The 17,007-nt window shown below is 44.5% G+C and overlaps 1 protein-coding gene across 2 annotated transcripts in view; it reads left to right on the top strand.

The window, feature by feature from the left end:
* The window catches only part of SRBD1 (S1 RNA binding domain 1), a 263,620-nt gene that overhangs the window by 12,503 nt on the left and 234,110 nt on the right, over positions 1 to 17,007 (top strand). For both annotated transcript variants that reach the window (XM_075535621.1, XM_075535620.1), the window contains exon 4: positions 13,236 to 13,610. In XM_075535621.1, coding sequence (XP_075391736.1) covers positions 13,236 to 13,610 — 375 coding nt within the window. The remainder of the gene's footprint in view (positions 1 to 13,235; positions 13,611 to 17,007) is intronic.

Below are 17,007 nucleotides of genomic sequence, written 5' to 3'. Positions count from 1 at the left end.
TCAGCAACAATAGTTTGCAGACTATACTACGTTATAAAAAATGATTTACAGAAAGTCTCACTGTGGCATTTCTTGAAACAACTTCTTTTGTGTGTTCACAATGATATTTCGTGGGGAATGGCTAGTCTACTTTCCACTGGCACATTTGTGGTATCCAGACGTGACCATATATTGTACTTTGCTGGGCCCTGGATAGATAACTTTCCAGTCAGTCTTTTATTATCAGGCAAACCAAATACCTGCCAAGTTGTCAATTCTGACTCATAGCAGCCCCATAGGACAGAATAGCCTCGCCTCTGTGGGTTTCAGGGACTGTCGTTCTTTGCTGGAACAGACATCATGTTTCTCCTGTGGAGCCAGCTGGTGGCTTAAAAGTGCAGCTCTTGCAATTCACAGTTCAGCACATAAACCTCTCCAACGCCAGGGCTCCTTTGTCACGTCAGGCAGTCCTAGTGATTTCTGTGGAAAATGTTTCCCAGTGGACCAGCGCTTCTGCACTGTTGCATTCAGCCTGGTCACTGAATGGGTGGCTATACTTAGAGGAGACAGTACTCTTGGCTGAGGTTAGCAGTTTTTCAATAAGCATGGTGGACCGTGATTTCCTGTCAGAGGAAGTCATTCAGTTCAGTAATTCTTTGTAGTAGAGTATAGACCCCTTGGTCGTCAGATGCAGCGTGCAGACCCGATAATCAGTTAAGTGTGCGCCTTTTCAAGTCAAAGAGTTTCACAGCTCTTGTCATGTCACCTCTCCATTTATGTTTCCTCCGTGTGACTCCTTTAAAGACAGAGAGTAAATTGACATGGAAGTGTCGTACGTAAACATGAGGATATAGAGATGTTTTTCCTTCAGGATTTCCCCTGTGCATGTGTTTTGCACCCCTTAGAAGCGTGTGGGCCACGTTAGAGTTGATTGTATTAGGTTTGGTGCATCGCTCTGCTGAAGCCATCACTGAGTAAAATCACTTTAAGTCCATTAGTAGCGGTAGAACCAGTAGTCCGCCAATAGCCTGCCAAACATGTTTCCGTCTGTCTCAGCAAACACCAACGACAGACACCCTCAATAGTGCCTCAGGCGTCCCTTCCCTGCGTGTTGCTGCCATTTACCCGTTCACTGCCTGCTCCTCCTCACTCACTGGGCGCTTTAGTGCCCGCCTCATCCCTCCTGCTCTGTGCCATGTCCTGTCGTCTGTCGTGGAGATTTTATCCAACACTTGGAGGATACCCTGTGCTCTTGGTCTCCAGTGACCTGCCTTTCTGACCTTTGACACCTCCTCTTTCAATCACACTAGGAGTTTTTTACTCACCAGAAACTGCGACCTAAGGCATTTTGAGGTCAAACATCCCACTTCAGCAGCCCGAGCCGGCTCCTGTTCTCCTTGTGCACTTGTTCAAGTCCCTTGAGCTGACTCGCTGCTGCAACATCACAACATCTATCTCATCAGTAGTCCCCCAAGGTTGGCCCACGTGAGACGTGCCCTGGGGAGCTTGACAAAGAGTAAATGGCTAGGCCCCTTTTTAGATCAGTTAAATTAGATTCATAGGGGTAAGGCCTGGATATCAGAGGTATTTTTTTGGTAAACTTCTCAGGTGATTTTTATGTGCAGCTAGAGGAAGAACCTCTTCTTAACTCTTTAACTCTATTTATTGTTTAGCCTTTTCTTTTCCTGTGTTGCTAGATTCAAGGGCCCCTGGTGGCCCTGCCAGGTCGGGGTCGGACTGCTGACCACAAAGTCGGCGCTTCAGCTCACCAGCTGCTCCGGTGGGGAAAGAGGAGGCCAGCTGCTCCTGTTGAAATGTCACCGCCTTGGAGCTCTGTGTTCCACAGTTGTTGCTCCTTATCGCTCTTACCCACAGCACTCTCCTCTTTAGATGGGTTCAAGAACTCATTGCAATGGTTACCAGAACTCACACATGATGCGCAGAATTATAGGGTTTATTAGGGGAGTTAACGGGTTACAAAATCGGGTGAGACATGTTCAAGATATAGCTGTTTAGTCAAGACAGTATTTTCTCTGCTGTGCCCTCAGGCAGACCTCTCTGGGCCTTGGCCTCAGCCTCAGCCTCAGCCTCAGCCTCAGCTTGATCTCTGCCCTGCTTGCGGAGTATTACAGAGCTCTTTTGGGGCTGCCAGCAAATGCCCTAAGTGCATGCCACTCTGCTGTCAGCCTCAACCCGAAGGCACCCAGCTCCCTCAGCTCGGTGCGCAGAGGCACTGTACCCCACCAGCTAGCCTCCTGCCCCCAAAACACTCACTTTACATGCTTTGTGGGCTGGGAAGTTGACTGCTCTGTTTCATGGTCTCGATTCTGGTTCTGTTGTTGCTGCTGCTGCTGCTCAGGAAACAGCTAGAGCTGCTTCCTAGATCACGGAGGTTCAAAGTGCAGGGCTCCCAGGGTTCAAATGCACTCCACTCCTGGCTGTTCTCTCCTGCTGGGAATGACATCTTCCCCGCTTGCTTCTGCGATGGTGGATTTTATAGCCAGCGTGATGGCAATCCCAGTTCACTCTGTAAATAATCACTCACAGTAGAATCATATAACCCTATCAGCAGTGCCTTCACCTTCTTACCCAGATCCACCAGGAAAACCAAGGTTGTTGGGTGGGAGTAACAGAGGCTATGGCTCAGAAACACCGGTCACTGTGAGTTGGAATCGACTTGATGGCAGAGGGTTGGGGTTGAGTTTGGTAGTTGGAGTCCATAATCTATCATTTAAATCAATTTAGTAGTGTCACCAATCACCCCCCCCCCCATCCCTGGTGGCATAGTGGGTTATGTGTTGGGCTGCTAACTACAAGGTCAGCAGTTCAAAAGCATCAGCTGCTCTTTGGGAGGAAGAAGAGGCTTTCTACTCCTGAAAAGAATTCCAATCTCAGAAGCCGACTTGGGGGAGTTCTACCCTGCCTTATACGGTTGCCATAACTCAGAATTGACTCAATGGCAGTGAGTTTGGTTCTTCGTCCTTCCTGTCACACCTGCCTTATGAAACCTCAACTCAAGGTGAGCCATCTCCTCTCTTCTCCGTCTTGCATTTGGGCCCTTGAATATGGCAGTTTTCCTTTAAAACCTTAGGCTTCAGATTGGCACATGCAACTGCCTGGAAGCCTACTTATTTCTCTTCAGCAGGTTTGCTTTCTCGTTTTTTTTCCCCCTAAATCTTCTCAATCCCTCTCCCTTCGCTCACTATTGTCAGCTGTTGACATTGCCTATTACAACCTGCCAACATTTGTCTTCTGTCCTTCTATTGCAGTGGAGGAAATGTCATTCCTTCCTTCAAAGGTTAGTCCTACTACTGCCTGTATCCTCCATCGCGTCCACTTGCCTCAGCTGCTTCAGCCATCCCCTTTGTTTTCTGCTACCATCCTTTCTCCCACCGGATCGAGCTCTGTTGTTAGTGGCCGCTCCGTAGATGACAGTTCACGGCCACCTCACATGTGCAGAGGTGTTCGAAGCTGTGACCTGTTGGAGGTAGATTGCCACCTTCAAAAGCCCTCTGAGTGGGTTCCACCCACTACGCTTTTGGCTAGTAGTGCTCAACCATGGTGCTCCAGGAAGGAGTGTGCTCCATCCTGAGAGGGTCGGAAGATATCCTCATTTGTAGGATATCTTCTTGATCCCCTGGCCTTCTCCAGCTGTCTCCAGCTCACAGATAGAACACAAGACAAAGTCTGACTGACCTGCAGGTCTGACTAATGTGATCCTTCAAGACACCCGCTACTTTTACATTTAGACCATTTGTTACTGCCGTAGACAGCAAAAAGGAGAATGGTCGGATTTTTTCAGAGTCTTGGATCTGTCCACAGAGTACATAACAATCAAAAGGTAATTTGGATTGCTTAAAACAAACCAAGCGTCCCCAAGTAATTTCTGACTCAGCACCTCTGCAGGACAGAGTAGAAGCGCTCCCGCAGGGTTTCCAATGGCTTGCACTTGACGGCAGGGCGATGGTTTTCTAAGCCTTCATGGGAGAGGGAGCCTCATTTTTCTCCTAAGGAGCCGTGAGGTTCCCAGCCCAATTCATACCCACTATGCCATCTTAATTGGGAGTGTGTATAATGACTTACAAAACCCACGGCGGTAAATGAAAATGACCTCTTGACTATTTCGTCTGGAAGATACACATTAATATGAGGAGGAGGTAAGAAGTATTGTAGAGCCTTATTAAATTGGCGTATATTATTGAGGTGATAGATTTGTAGAAGCTTCAAAAAACACACTTTTTTTCTCCCCTCCCCCAAAACACATTTCTATGATAGTTTTTATCAATGTTTGTCAAAAGTCTTGGCCTTTGATAGTCCCTTTCACTTGTAAACGTGACTGAGCATACTAAAGAGTTTTTGTCATGTGAGTTAATGTATTTGTATTAGAAACTTAAAATGAGAAAATTTTAAAATAGTTATTGGTTTAAAAAAAAGGTAACCTGCTTTTGCAGGGATTACAGTGGATGAGTTGTAACAAAATGTGTCTGAATTCCTGAATGTAAGACTGATGATCTGCTCTATTAATTTACCTGATCCACATGAAAGTTTAAACAAAAATACTTACAACATGTGAATGTAAACAATATTTAAAAATATAAATAACCTTATTTTTCCTAAGAGGAAAAATCTTTGTGAGACTGGTGGTTTACATGTTTGCCAATATCCTTAATGCCTAGCGTAATAGGTGAAGGACGTTTTGCCTTACAGATATAATTGGGTTAAATGAGGAGAGTTTCAATAACCTTTTAATCCTGGATGTTATTTGATACTAAAGCTCAACAAGTGGTAGTTTCTCAAAGACTTATTCCATTGTGAACTTTAAAATACTATGAGTGAACATTTTGTATAATTATAGTGAAATTCATTGGTCTGTGTGTTAGTTCGGGTTGACTAGAGAAACTAATCCATTGACATTCATGTGTAAGAGAGAACTTTATATCAAGAAGTAATTGTATATCAGTAAAACATCCCAGTTCAGATCAAGTCCCTATGTCTGATATTAGCCCATATGTCTGATACTAGTCTATATATTCCTCTTCAGACTCATGCAGTACATGCAATGATGCCCAATGCAGGAAGATGGATCATAGGCCGGTGGGTCAAAGTCTTGTGGATCCAGTGGCAGTGGAAGCATCTCAATGCTGGCATGGGTCTCCACGTGGCTCTTGCAGCTCTCTGAGTGTCTCCACGGCTATTTAGCTGCTTTGTGCCTCCAAACGAGGTCATATAGCTGTGACCTGGTTAACAGTCCAAACTCCACCCCTTCACTCTTAATACCCTCAAGTTGACAGGAGATTGTGTAACTACCATAGTCTGTGTTGTCATTTGAATGTACCTTTGACCTGTGGTTGGCTTAGTGCATGTATTGATCATTCAGAGAACACCGCTTTACTGATTTTTAAAGATATTCCAGATGTTGCTGTCTTTCGTCATACAATCTTAAAAAAGAAAAAAAATCAAGCAAAAGCTCATCTGTTCATGTAACCACTGTTCTCTTCACAATAGCGTGAAGCTGTCAAACTCACCGTGACAGACGAACCTTTTCCAAAATTCCACTGAAACAAGCCTTACTTACACTCGCGGCAGCCGGGGTTGCTTCCTTGCAGTGTGATAGGTTCCCCTAGTTGGTTCATTTCTAGGAAAATGCCTGGCGGTCACTCAACTCTGATCAGCCAGTTTGTCTGTCTGTCTTCTTTGTAGTAAAAACAGTCCTCTGTGGACTAAGAAATCGGGCAGTTGTTAAGGGCCTGGCTGCTAAGTGAAAGACTGGGTGCGAGCCCACAAGCAGGCTGGTGGCAGAAAGACCTCGGCATTTATACCCATGAAAGGGAACCCCACAGGGTGCTTCTCCTCTCCTGGAGCAGGGTCCCTCTGAGTCAGAATCGACAAGAATGAACAAAGGTTCTGGTTCGGTCCACAAGTCCGATGATTGTCCAGGAGCTTCTCTTCAAGGCAGCCTGAGGGACGAGCATGCAGTAGAAGTGCTTAGCACATGCTTTCTATTTTGACACAGTTCTGAACTCCAGGGTCAGTGTCCTATGCAAGGAATAATTGCACCACTTCAAGGTCATTCTTCCGTGAGACTGCCTGGTGTTGGTGTGTGTCTTTAAGGGTGCGTGGCAGGGAAGAGATCGGTGGTTGCTAGAACCACATCATGTTGCTGCCTTGCTTTGGGCTAATGTGCCCTGTTTTACCACCATTGCTTGGCTCCATTAGTGCAGCCGGCCACACAGCCAATAAGACCAGCAACATCTAAGCATTATTTTAAGTACAGTTTTCATCTCACACATCTCCTGGAAGGGTCTTAGTGCTCCCCAGGGGTCAATGATATCTGTTTCGTCATTCAATCTCTCTCTTTCTCTCATGTGCACACACACAGAGTTTTTAACTTGTTCATCTTGGGTTTTTGAAAATAATGCATTTATTTGGCTGTTGATGCTGTACACAATATAGCACCTACCAGTTTCAGTATACACCATTTAGTGACATTGATTACTGACTCGAGTGGCCATTTCCATTCTTTTCGGAGTTGTTACATAAATTCAAAGGCCCCTAGGATCCCTATCTAACTTTCAAGTTACTGCTGTCCTTTTGATTGCATGTGGATTTTAAAGGGCCTAATGCTCCAGGTAGACCTTTACAATTTTTAAAAACTAGTTAGGCTAAATTGTTATTTAGTTTGGAAACAACTTTAGGTTCTATGTTTAATAGTTTTGGTAGTTCATCCACCCCCTGTGATTCTAGGAAGTCGAGCTCATGCAAATTAGAAAATCTGTCCGTCATGGACCCGTTGGTGAGCATTGTGTGGACTCTGGTCAAACTGTTCGGTGTTGGTAGTTGTGCGCTATGCAGTTCAGTTGGTCTCATGGTGAGTGGGAGTTTTCCATGGAGTCAGCTAGCCACATAGACCACATCCTCTTACTGTTGACTCGCTTTCCTTTTTTTTCTCCAGGTGAACTGGGACCAATTGTTGTGATGATTGCTTGCAAGCTTTTAATGCCTCTGCACTGTACCCCAAACTAGCAGGTAGACCAGCAGTCCCAAACATGTTCATAGGACAACTATCATAAGACCATCGCCCTAAACTTCAGGGAAGATATGCATAAGTTTTTAATTTATGGTTGAGGACTTTCCCCCTTTAAGTGGTCCACCTGTGGATCTATTACTGTGTTCCTTTCTTCCTTTACTTCTGTGTTCCCTCTCTCGAGGTGCCTGAGGTGTGGCAGCGGTGCTCTGATGGGGTGGCAGCGTGGACCAGGTGCTCTCCATCAGCCTGGCCCAGTGCTCTGCACTCTACCCTCATGGACAAAGCTCATGAGGCAGGTGCTGCTTCCCTGGTTTCATAGATGTGGAAGAGAAGCAAAGTGACTTGCTCCGCATGGTCCGCAGAAAGTACATGATGGAGCTGCATTTGTACCTCAGAAGTGTGCTTCTGTGAGCGTGTCAGGAACAGTTGCATTCTCATGGGTGCTTTTACAAGTAAGCTCCCAAGAGTGCTGTAGAGCCAGAGAGCTGCTTCAGTAATTCCTATCACAAGGACCTCAGAGTGTTTGACCAGCACTCTCTCTCCTGGGATGCTGAACTAAGCAGGGTACTAAATGAGACTCATCACCATGCGTGCTGAGCATGGACTCAATGGGGGAGTAGCTCATAAGCCAGTTCATTCGGGTTCAGTGAATGCAGACTGTTGTCTAAGCCCCTGCGTGTGCTGCATCGACAGTTGAAGGCTTCCATGGCAAGATGCTCAGGTAGCTTGTCTGACGTTCAGCAGGACTGTGCTGCATTGGGCCCCGGAACCACAGACTCCGGTGGCTAAGCTGTACTAGCCCGGGTGTGCTGCTCAGGAGAGCTTCCGTCTTATTTACTTTCTGCAGTGCTCCATTTTCTCATCTTTTGTGGCTAACAATCCTTTTATGATGGACTCCTTCTATTTTAGCTAGGGTCACTTAATTTTATCCCATTATCAACAGCTCTTACAGACCTGTGCTGCTCCGTGGGAGAAAGCAGGGGATTTCTACTCCCGCGTGAGGTAGAGATTTGGAAACACACAGGTACAGATTTACCTCTATGGGTTGGAAGTGACTATGGGCAGTGAGTTTGGTATTTTTTATTTATATTCCTTAGAACCATTTATCTTCATATCTCTGCTCTTTACCATTATCATTTAAGTTAAAAATACTCAGAGGGCTATCTAGTGTACAATAGTTTCTAGTTCAGGTGGTGGTGGCAAAGGGTGAGCATAAGGGTGGATTCATTTCTGTTTTTCATGTATTATTTTTTTAAATTATGGCAAAATTATACACAACAAAATATTCTCCAATTCAACAACTTCCACATGTACAAGAGCCCTACCCCAAACCCAGAGTTTTTTCAAAGCTACATATTTAAATTTTTTTAATAAAACAACCTTATCACCTTCATAGCACTCTCCATTACACTTAATACATTTGTCAAATCTGTGATTCCATTCTTGGAAACATTTTTCAAACTCATCTGTTTAGATGGCTGACAGCACCTTCCTCATTTTTTTCTTCACCACTTCTATTTCCTCAAATCCCTGTCCTTTCGTGTCCCTCTGCATTTGAGGAAGCCAAAAGAAGTTGCACAGAGCTAGATCAGGTGAGTGAGGTGTGTGGGGCAAGAGAGGCATGCTGTTTTTTTTACCAAAAACTGGCACATTGAGATGGCTGAGTGCAAGCACAGTGTGGTGGCAAAACCAGTCCCCCATCTGCCACAAATCAGGCCGCCTTTGTCGTACACTGTTACACAGTCTTTTCAGAACCTCTAAATAGAAAGCTTGATTAACGGTCTGAACTGGTGGAACAAACTCCAAATACACTGCATGTCAACATTTTCGACCTTTTGGAAGTTGACAACGTCCAGAACGAGGTTTATTCACCTTTTCTGAAACGAGAAAACCACTGGTACACTTGAGTTTACCCCATAGCCCTGTCCTTATAAGCTGTGTTCAGCATCACAACAGGTTCTGCAGCTGTTTTTTTCTGAGCAGGAAACAAAATTTCACAGCCTCACGCTGCTCTCTGAAATCGACCATCACAAACAATGAGGTTCGAGCTAAACTGCTTTTACGAAAAAATTCCCTGTGACCAGAGAACCCTCTCGGGTGATGCCAAGGGCGCACTAACTCAGAGCACGTTGTTGATACTCACTCGGGGAGCTTTTTCTATTTTCTATTTTGAGAGGGGGCATGTTCCCTCAAATAATTCGATCCCATTGATTCTGCTCTTTATGTCTGAATTCATTTCTGACGTTAAAGGGTGATTAAAGACCATAGTCTCAGGTTCTTCCAAACTCGTGCAGGCCAGTAAGCCTGATTTTTTTTTTAATGGATTTGAATTTTGTTCCACGTTTTTTTTCTCCCACACTATTCAGAACCTTCTAAAGTGATCTCTTTTAAAGCAGTTGGTATTGACAACCAGACGCGATCTCATTCTTCTGGTCTCAGGTTGTCGAGACTGACTGATGTTCTCCTGGACCATTAATCTAGGAACTAACTTTTTTCTTTTTTTAGAGTAAACATAACTTTTATTTATTTATTTTCCTGGTCTTTAAAATAATTTAATAAATAATTTTATTGGGGACTCTTAAAGCTTGTATATCACTCTATGCATCAATTGTATCAAGCACATTTATACATATGTTGCCATCATCATTTCCAAAACATTTTCTTTCTACTTGAGCCCTTGTTATCAGCTCTTTGTCTCCCCCCCACCTTCCCATCCTTGTGAACCCTTGATAATTTATACACTATTCACTGTCTCCCTTCAGCCATATTTCTGTTGTTTGTCCCCCTGGGGAGGGGGAGTTATATGTTGATCATTGTGATTGGTTTTTCCTTTCTTGACCTTCTCCCACCTTCCCCCTATCCTCATGGTATCACTACTCTCTTTTTAAAAATCATGTTATTGATAGCTCTTACAATGCTTATTAAAATCCATACATTAATTGTATCGGGCATATTTGTACATATGTTGCCATCATTCTTTTCTAGACAGTTACCTTCTATCGAGCCTTTGGTGTCAGTTCCTCTTTTTTCCGTCCCCACCCCACCACCCTTTTGACCCCTTGGTAGATCATAAATTATTATTTCCATGTCTCACACCGACCACTGTCTCTGTTCCCCACTGGTTTCCGCTGTTCTTTTCCCCGGAGGGATGTGTGTGGCTGTGTGTGGATCAGTTCTCCCTTCTTCTCCTCTTCCCACCCACTTCGCCCTTCCCATCTGGTGTCTCTCTTCCCATTCCTGCTCCTGGGTTACGTGTGTCCCAAGCTCTTATCTCTTATTTTCTGCTGTGTACATGCTGCATATGTATATAAGAAAGAGGTTTCTATACAAGAGCAGTTGAATATTGAGAATCCCAACCCAGTCCAGTTCAAGCCCTTAAGTCTGATATGAGCCCATATGTCTGATACCAATCTATAAAGTCTTCTTCAGATTCAAGAAACACATGCAATGATGCTGAAAGAAGAACACTCTCAGGCCAGTGGGTAGAAAGTCTGTGGATCCAGTGGTATTGTAAGCATCTCTGCGCTGGCAGGGGTCTCCACGTGGCTGCTCCAGCACCCAGGGCTGCATTAGGGTAGGTCTATGTGGCTTCTCAGGAATGTCTCCCAGGAAGTCAGCCTTTGTCAGTAGAGAGTCTCTCCTGGATTTCCTAGAATTCTCATGAGAAAGCCATGTCCACCCAGAGGCCTCATTGGCTATGATCCACTTGACTAGGCTCCACCCCTTCACTCTGAATCCTTTCAAGTCCCAAATTGACGCCATATTATGTAACTACCACATTAGGGAAACTATACTTCCAACCCACGTGATTTAAAGATAATCAGTGTTTAAAAACAATCTTTCAACGGTAATTTGTCATCTTCTATCCAAAAGGATAATTAGGAGGAGGAAGAAAGCAGGCAGCTGTTTTCAGCCCCCCGTTTAGGAGGCTGGATGTCCTACGTCAGGCCCCCAGCTCTAGGGGAAAGCTTTCTTTCTCCGTCAGCTTTCAGAGACGTCTCTTTTCAACCAAGCAGAGTTTGACTGTGCCCTGGGTCTAAGAGGTTCTCAGTATCATGGCCCTGTATCCGAAGGATACACTCCACCACCCACCTTTGCTTTCTTGGTGGTGCTGAGGTCTCTCTTTACTACTGGAGCAGAGTAGTCAGTTCCTTTCAGTCCAGTCATACTTAGAACTACTTTAGAAGCTTCATCTTTATAATTTTATTTCCGTAGAAACACTCAGTACCTAATGTTTGAAGCTAGGCCCTTTAGAGAAGCCAAACCAGTGAAGTTATGTGTGTGTATATTTACTGTATTTACTCGAGGATAAGCTGACCCAAATATCAGTCGAGGTACCTCATTTTACCACAAAAGCTGCACAAAAAATGTGCTGAAAAACTCGGCTTACGCATGAGTGTATACAGTGTATCTTTCTGCCTCCTGTCTGTCTAATCTATCATTTATCTATTTAATAGAAAGCCATTGTTGTGATTGGACCTTGCTCTCTGGATTGCATTGTAGATCCAAGACCCTTCCTCAGTTATGATTTGTTCCATAAATTGACTTTATTAGCTTTGATCTTATGAGCCTGGTCGAACGACCAGTTCTTGAGCTAGCTAATCTCTGTCTAATGCTTGTGGCAGTCTTCGAGCTGAAAGCTAGCCGGGACCAGGGTGGTCACTTACTATTGAAAATGCCCATCTTGTGAGATCCCGGTGGTAATTTTCTGCTCTTCTACCAGTGTTTGGACTTGAGCCTTAGCGTCTTCATCCCGTGAAGTAGCACATCTGCCTACTCTGGGCTCCTCATGAGGTCTTCCCGACCCTGGGAACACTGGAGCCACCAGGGAACTGTTGCTTTGCGAGGGGCAGTGTTCCAGTCAACTTTGTTGCTCAGCTTCAATCATTTGAGAAGACGTCACTGGAGTTTTGTTAAAAATTTCATACTGTCCCTGACCACAAAGTACCGCCCTGCCCAGCCCCGACACAAACTGTATCCCCCACCACTTTTTTTTTCCTGAGGTACCCGAACAAGACTCAGATGAGTGTATGACATCCACTGATTGCAGAGACGTGCTTAAACGTGTTTTATCTGGAACGAACCGATGCATGTATGAACTAGAGCCCTAATAGCTGTACTTTGTACTTATCATCATAGTAAGAGGAAAGATCGTTTGGACTAAAGTTTAGTATGGGAGTTGTTCCTTGGTGTCTGTACAGTTTATATCACTTAGGTAACTGAGAATAGGACACCTTACTTAACTGTCCCTCTAAGGACAGAGACCTCTCTCTTGCAAGTGCCCAGAGAAACGCGAGGGCTCCTTCCTTCATGCCTGAGCTGCCGCTTGGTCCTGTGGAGGCCTGGATGTCTGTGAGGACTCCTAAAAAATGGCTGACACTGTCCTCTTGTCCTGCTGTATTTTCTCTCTGGTCCTTCTTAATTTGGTGGCAGTGTGCATAGCCTCTGGAGTCTTATGGGCGTGGAAATGTTACTCTTCTTCCTTAAATGGTTGCCTTTTGAGTACAAGTTTTATCTTGGGTTTTCTGGCCTCTGGGAATAGCCTTTCCTTTCAATGTGATTCTCTTAGGTTACTGTTCAGGGCCGCAGCTTTATTGTGGATCCCAGTTTGGGGTGAGCCCATATCAGTAGTATAGAACTGCCCCATTAGGATTTTCAAGACTGGTTTTCAGAAGTATATTGCCAGGGTGCCTCTAGGCGGGTCTGAACCTCCAACCTGCTGGATCCTAGTTGAATGCTTAATGTTGGTGCCACCTGGGCACTTGACTTTTATCCTTAAATTATTTCTAGATTATTGTAGATTCACCTGCAAGTGTAAGAAATAATACCGAGTAGTTCCATGTACCCTTTCCCCATTTCCCACCAATGGTAATATCTTATAAAACCAGAGAGAGAAATTGGTAAAATCCACCGAGCTTTTGTAGAGCCCTCCAGGTTTCCTTTTGCTCTGTATGTGTTGTCTGCAATTTTATCACGTGTGGGCTCCATCCCCACCAAACTACCCCCGGGCTCCTGTCCTAGCCCTCGTTCCCTCCTTCCTCCCCTGCGCTGTTGTTATATGAACATGTGACTTCCTGAGATTGTTGGCACCTCCGCCCCAGCATGGTTCCTTTGAGCTGCATCTCAGTTGTCTAATGTTATTAATTTGTTGTTTTTCCATTGCCGAATGATATTCTGGAGCAGTTGGTTTTTCCTCTTCTAAATCTGTGCCTTTTTGTTCCCCTGCTAGAATCGCTCTGTGGCTATTGATGATGCCGATCTGGATGACAAGAAAATTGAATTGCATACTGCACAGGCTTTGCAAACAGCAAAGGTGAAGCGGAAAAATTCAACTCAGTCTCCTCCAGCTCGGAGGACCAAAAAGCTGAAAGTTGAAGCCACCAGCACCAACGTCGAGGGTGTTCGTTGTAGTTCAGAGACGCCGTCCACAAGTACCATGTGTGAAGATCCGTGCAAGAAGGAGAATGAAGACGATTTTACATTTGGTCAGTCGCCTCTAAAGAAAATGAAGACTGCATCATGTCCTCAGGGGCAGCCCGTCAAGTTTCCAGCAAGTGCCAGCAGTGTTAAGGAGGAGGTGGAGATGAACTGGGACATAGTGCAGGTATGAATTCATCTTTCTTTGGCTTGGTTCATTTCATTTGGATTAGGGTATGGATTGCCAGCTAAGGAGAGGGCTGGGAGTTTTCAGGTCGCTCGCTTTTGCCGTGGATTTCTTGGAGGCCTTGGCCACTGGTTCCTCTATTGGGTATGTGGCTTGTGTTACAATTTATCATCATTTCCTCAGTAGAGAGCTAGGGCCTCAGTCAAGGTGATTTAGGCCTTTGTCATGTGATTTAGAGAAAATTCACTGGATAGACTGACTGCACCAACAGATTGGGTCCTTGTTCATTGTTAAGCTTCATTGTTCGTTTTGTGTTAATAATTTCTTTCTGTAAAAGTAATACCAACTAGTCCAAGGAGTTGGAGATTGAAGAAGTCACCAAAGTCCAACTCTTGAAAGATGCTAGTCTGGCTCCATTCCCCCCCCCCCATCCCCCACCCCCAGTGTATTTTCTCACATTTCTGGGTTCTGCAAATTGCTACAGTGTCCCACACAACTCATGAAAGTTTGAAGAACTCAAGAAAGTTTGAGGAAATGTCTCATATGGTGGTGGGTGCTGTTCAGTCCAAAGTTCAGGCAGGGGTGAGCCACATGCTGGGCCCAGAGGATGTGTTGTTCCACTCTGGGCTCTTGCTGATGATGAGATCACACCCCCTGCTCAGTGAGCTTGTTTTTATATTCAACAGGATGGCATTGCAGGGAAGTGTGGTCGCAACTGTCCACAGGTGAATCCTATCAGTCAGTTCCCCCGACCTTCTTGCCAGACCCATGCCGGCAGAGGTCCTTTGGTAGGAGTTACATGATGCAGTCAGATTTCACCCCAATTTATTGATCTGTTTCTCCACTCCTGAACTGTACCTTATTTATGCATATATGAGCTGGGGCCTCTGGCAGGATGTTTTCAGTAGGCACTGGCCTCCTACCAATCTTCATCAGGCAGGCTTTTTTGCAGGTCACTCCAGAGACAGTTCCCCCTCCTTCCAGCTGTAGCATATACTTCTTTAGATGCATCACAAGTAATAGTAATCAGAATCCTTATTGCACAAAGAGCGTGTTGCTCATGTTGCACCCTCTACTGAGGTCACATCTTTTTAAAAGAAGCAGGTGTATGGACATATATTCCACGTCAGACAACACAATCTTGCAGTCATACCAAGAAGACTTGTGCAGTCATAACCACCTGCAGCTTTAGAACATTTTCTTCTTGTCCTCATTGTTATTAGCTCCCCATTTCCTTCCAAGCTCCCATCAAACCCTCAAGAAACCATTAATCCAATTACTGTCTCTATAGATTCACCATCCTGGATTTCATAACCAAAAAAGCATACACAAACAAGGGAAAAACCCCCAAAAGCTAACAAAATAAACTAGAGGAAAACCTCAATAGAAAAGAAAGCAGAAAATATGAAAAACTAGACCAACTTTCAAATAGGCCAAAAGGGAGAGCAAATGACAATTCTTAATCTCGTCTGACTCCTGTTTGTCAGCAGCTAATGTTCTTCCAAAGGAGACTGCAGCCACAGGTGTATGGAACCCAGAATTGTGGTGTGCCACCTAAGAGATGTGACTGGAGAACCGTACTGACAGAGTACAGCTCTCACAGTTCATGGCTAATCTCCGATTAGCCTACCTATTGAGTATTGTTATTATAATTTATTACTAAGACTTAGCCTTATTCTTTATACTAAAAACAGGCTTCTACAGGAAAATTCTCTCCAACTCGAGATAACAGAATTAACATTTCTTATATGGGGTAGATTGCTCTTCCCAGTATCATCGATTGACTCTTGAGACCGTGGCGGTGACTGGAAAGTGGCACTGAGCGTGGGCCCCGTGCCCAGCACACTCGGACCATTTCAAAGATAATGATGGTCGTGCCATTAGGAGAGATGGGGTGACCGCCTGCCCCGTCGTCGATCCCCTAGTGATTCTGATAGGTGCTCTTTCCCCTGCTGCTGCATCATAGCCCAGCAACTACTCTTTCCTTCGGTCAGTGACGCAGGTCTTTCACGCACCTTTTTCCCATTCAGTGTTCTAAAGTGCACAGCTTACTAACGGTGATTCCAGTAATCAGCTGGGCAGCCCTGTAATCACCGAGGCCTCGCGCCGCCACTCTCCGCTAACCACTGGTGAAATTTGTCTGTGGGTGCATTTCCCTCTGTTTCTTGTCTTTTGATATAACTAAGGTCATACACTGTTTGTTCCTTTGTGATGAGCTTACTCTGCTCAGGTGCGTGTCTCCAAGCTCCTTCCCGCACTGCAGCGTGCGTCAAGACTCCATTTCCCGTGGGCTGAGCAGTGAGGGCGCCGTTGGAACGCTGTGCGAACCTTGAAGAGCCCCTAAGTTGTTTCCACATTTGGGCGGTCGTGAATATACTCAGGTCTCTTTCTCCAGCCTGTTTTCAGCCGTGTGGGTATCTATCTGGGAGTTTAATGGCGGGTTATTATGTTAGTTTATATTTAGGCTTTTGAGGAACCACCACCTATAGATGAATATTCCAATTTCCCTACATTCTTGCCAACCTTTTTTATTTCGTCATTTTCTTTTTTTAATCTTATCTCTCCTAGGGAGAGTGAAGTGGTTATCTCACTGCAGTTTGATTTGCATCTCTTTGATGGCTAACGTGCCAAGCCTCTTAGATTTCTTGTGTTTGGTGCCCATGAGGATGTCTTTTTTGGTGAACTGTCTGTTCAGGTCCTTTATCCATATTATGACTGGGTTATTTGTCTTTGTGTTTAACTTGGCCTAGTAGTACATAATATTTTGTTACTACATTCTTTAAAAAAATTGTTATGTGTCCGGGGGATTTTTTTCAGTTTTATTGACAGGATTTCAATACCATACATGTTAATGGTTTAAACATATTAAACGTTACTACATTCTTGTCAAATCTGTATTTTTCTGGAGATGTTCAGTATTTAAGTTGTCTTTTCACTCTTGAAGTGTTTTGAGGAACAAAAGTTAACATTTTTGTGAGGCTCCATTGTTGCTTTTGTTTGTTGTGGCTGTTTTGCTTTTGTTGTTAGATCACCATGTTAAGAGCTAGGCCTGACAACATTGTCCCAGCTTGTTCTTCTAGAAATTTTATGGTTTAGTTTGCATGTTTAAATTCAAAATTCGTTTTGAGTTTGTGTTTCTGTGGCCTGAGGCCTGGATCCTGTTTCATTTTTTGCATGTGGATATCCAGTTTTCCCAGCACCACTTACTGAAGAGACTCTTCTTTCCCCCACTGAATGGACTTAACAGTCTTGTCAAAAATCAGTTGCCTAGAGATGTGGGGGTTTATTTCTGGATTTTTAATTCGATTCTATTCTAATTCAAGTCAGTATCAGCTGTTTTGATGACTGCAGCTATATCCATTGCCATTGAGTTGACTGACTAACCGACCACAGGTAC

The sequence above is a fragment of the Tenrec ecaudatus genome, chromosome 17, assembly GCF_050624435.1.
Source record: "Tenrec ecaudatus isolate mTenEca1 chromosome 17, mTenEca1.hap1, whole genome shotgun sequence".
In the NCBI taxonomy this organism is placed as follows: domain Eukaryota; kingdom Metazoa; phylum Chordata; class Mammalia; order Afrosoricida; family Tenrecidae; genus Tenrec; species Tenrec ecaudatus.
This window is presented reverse-complemented; position numbering and strand designations above follow the sequence as displayed.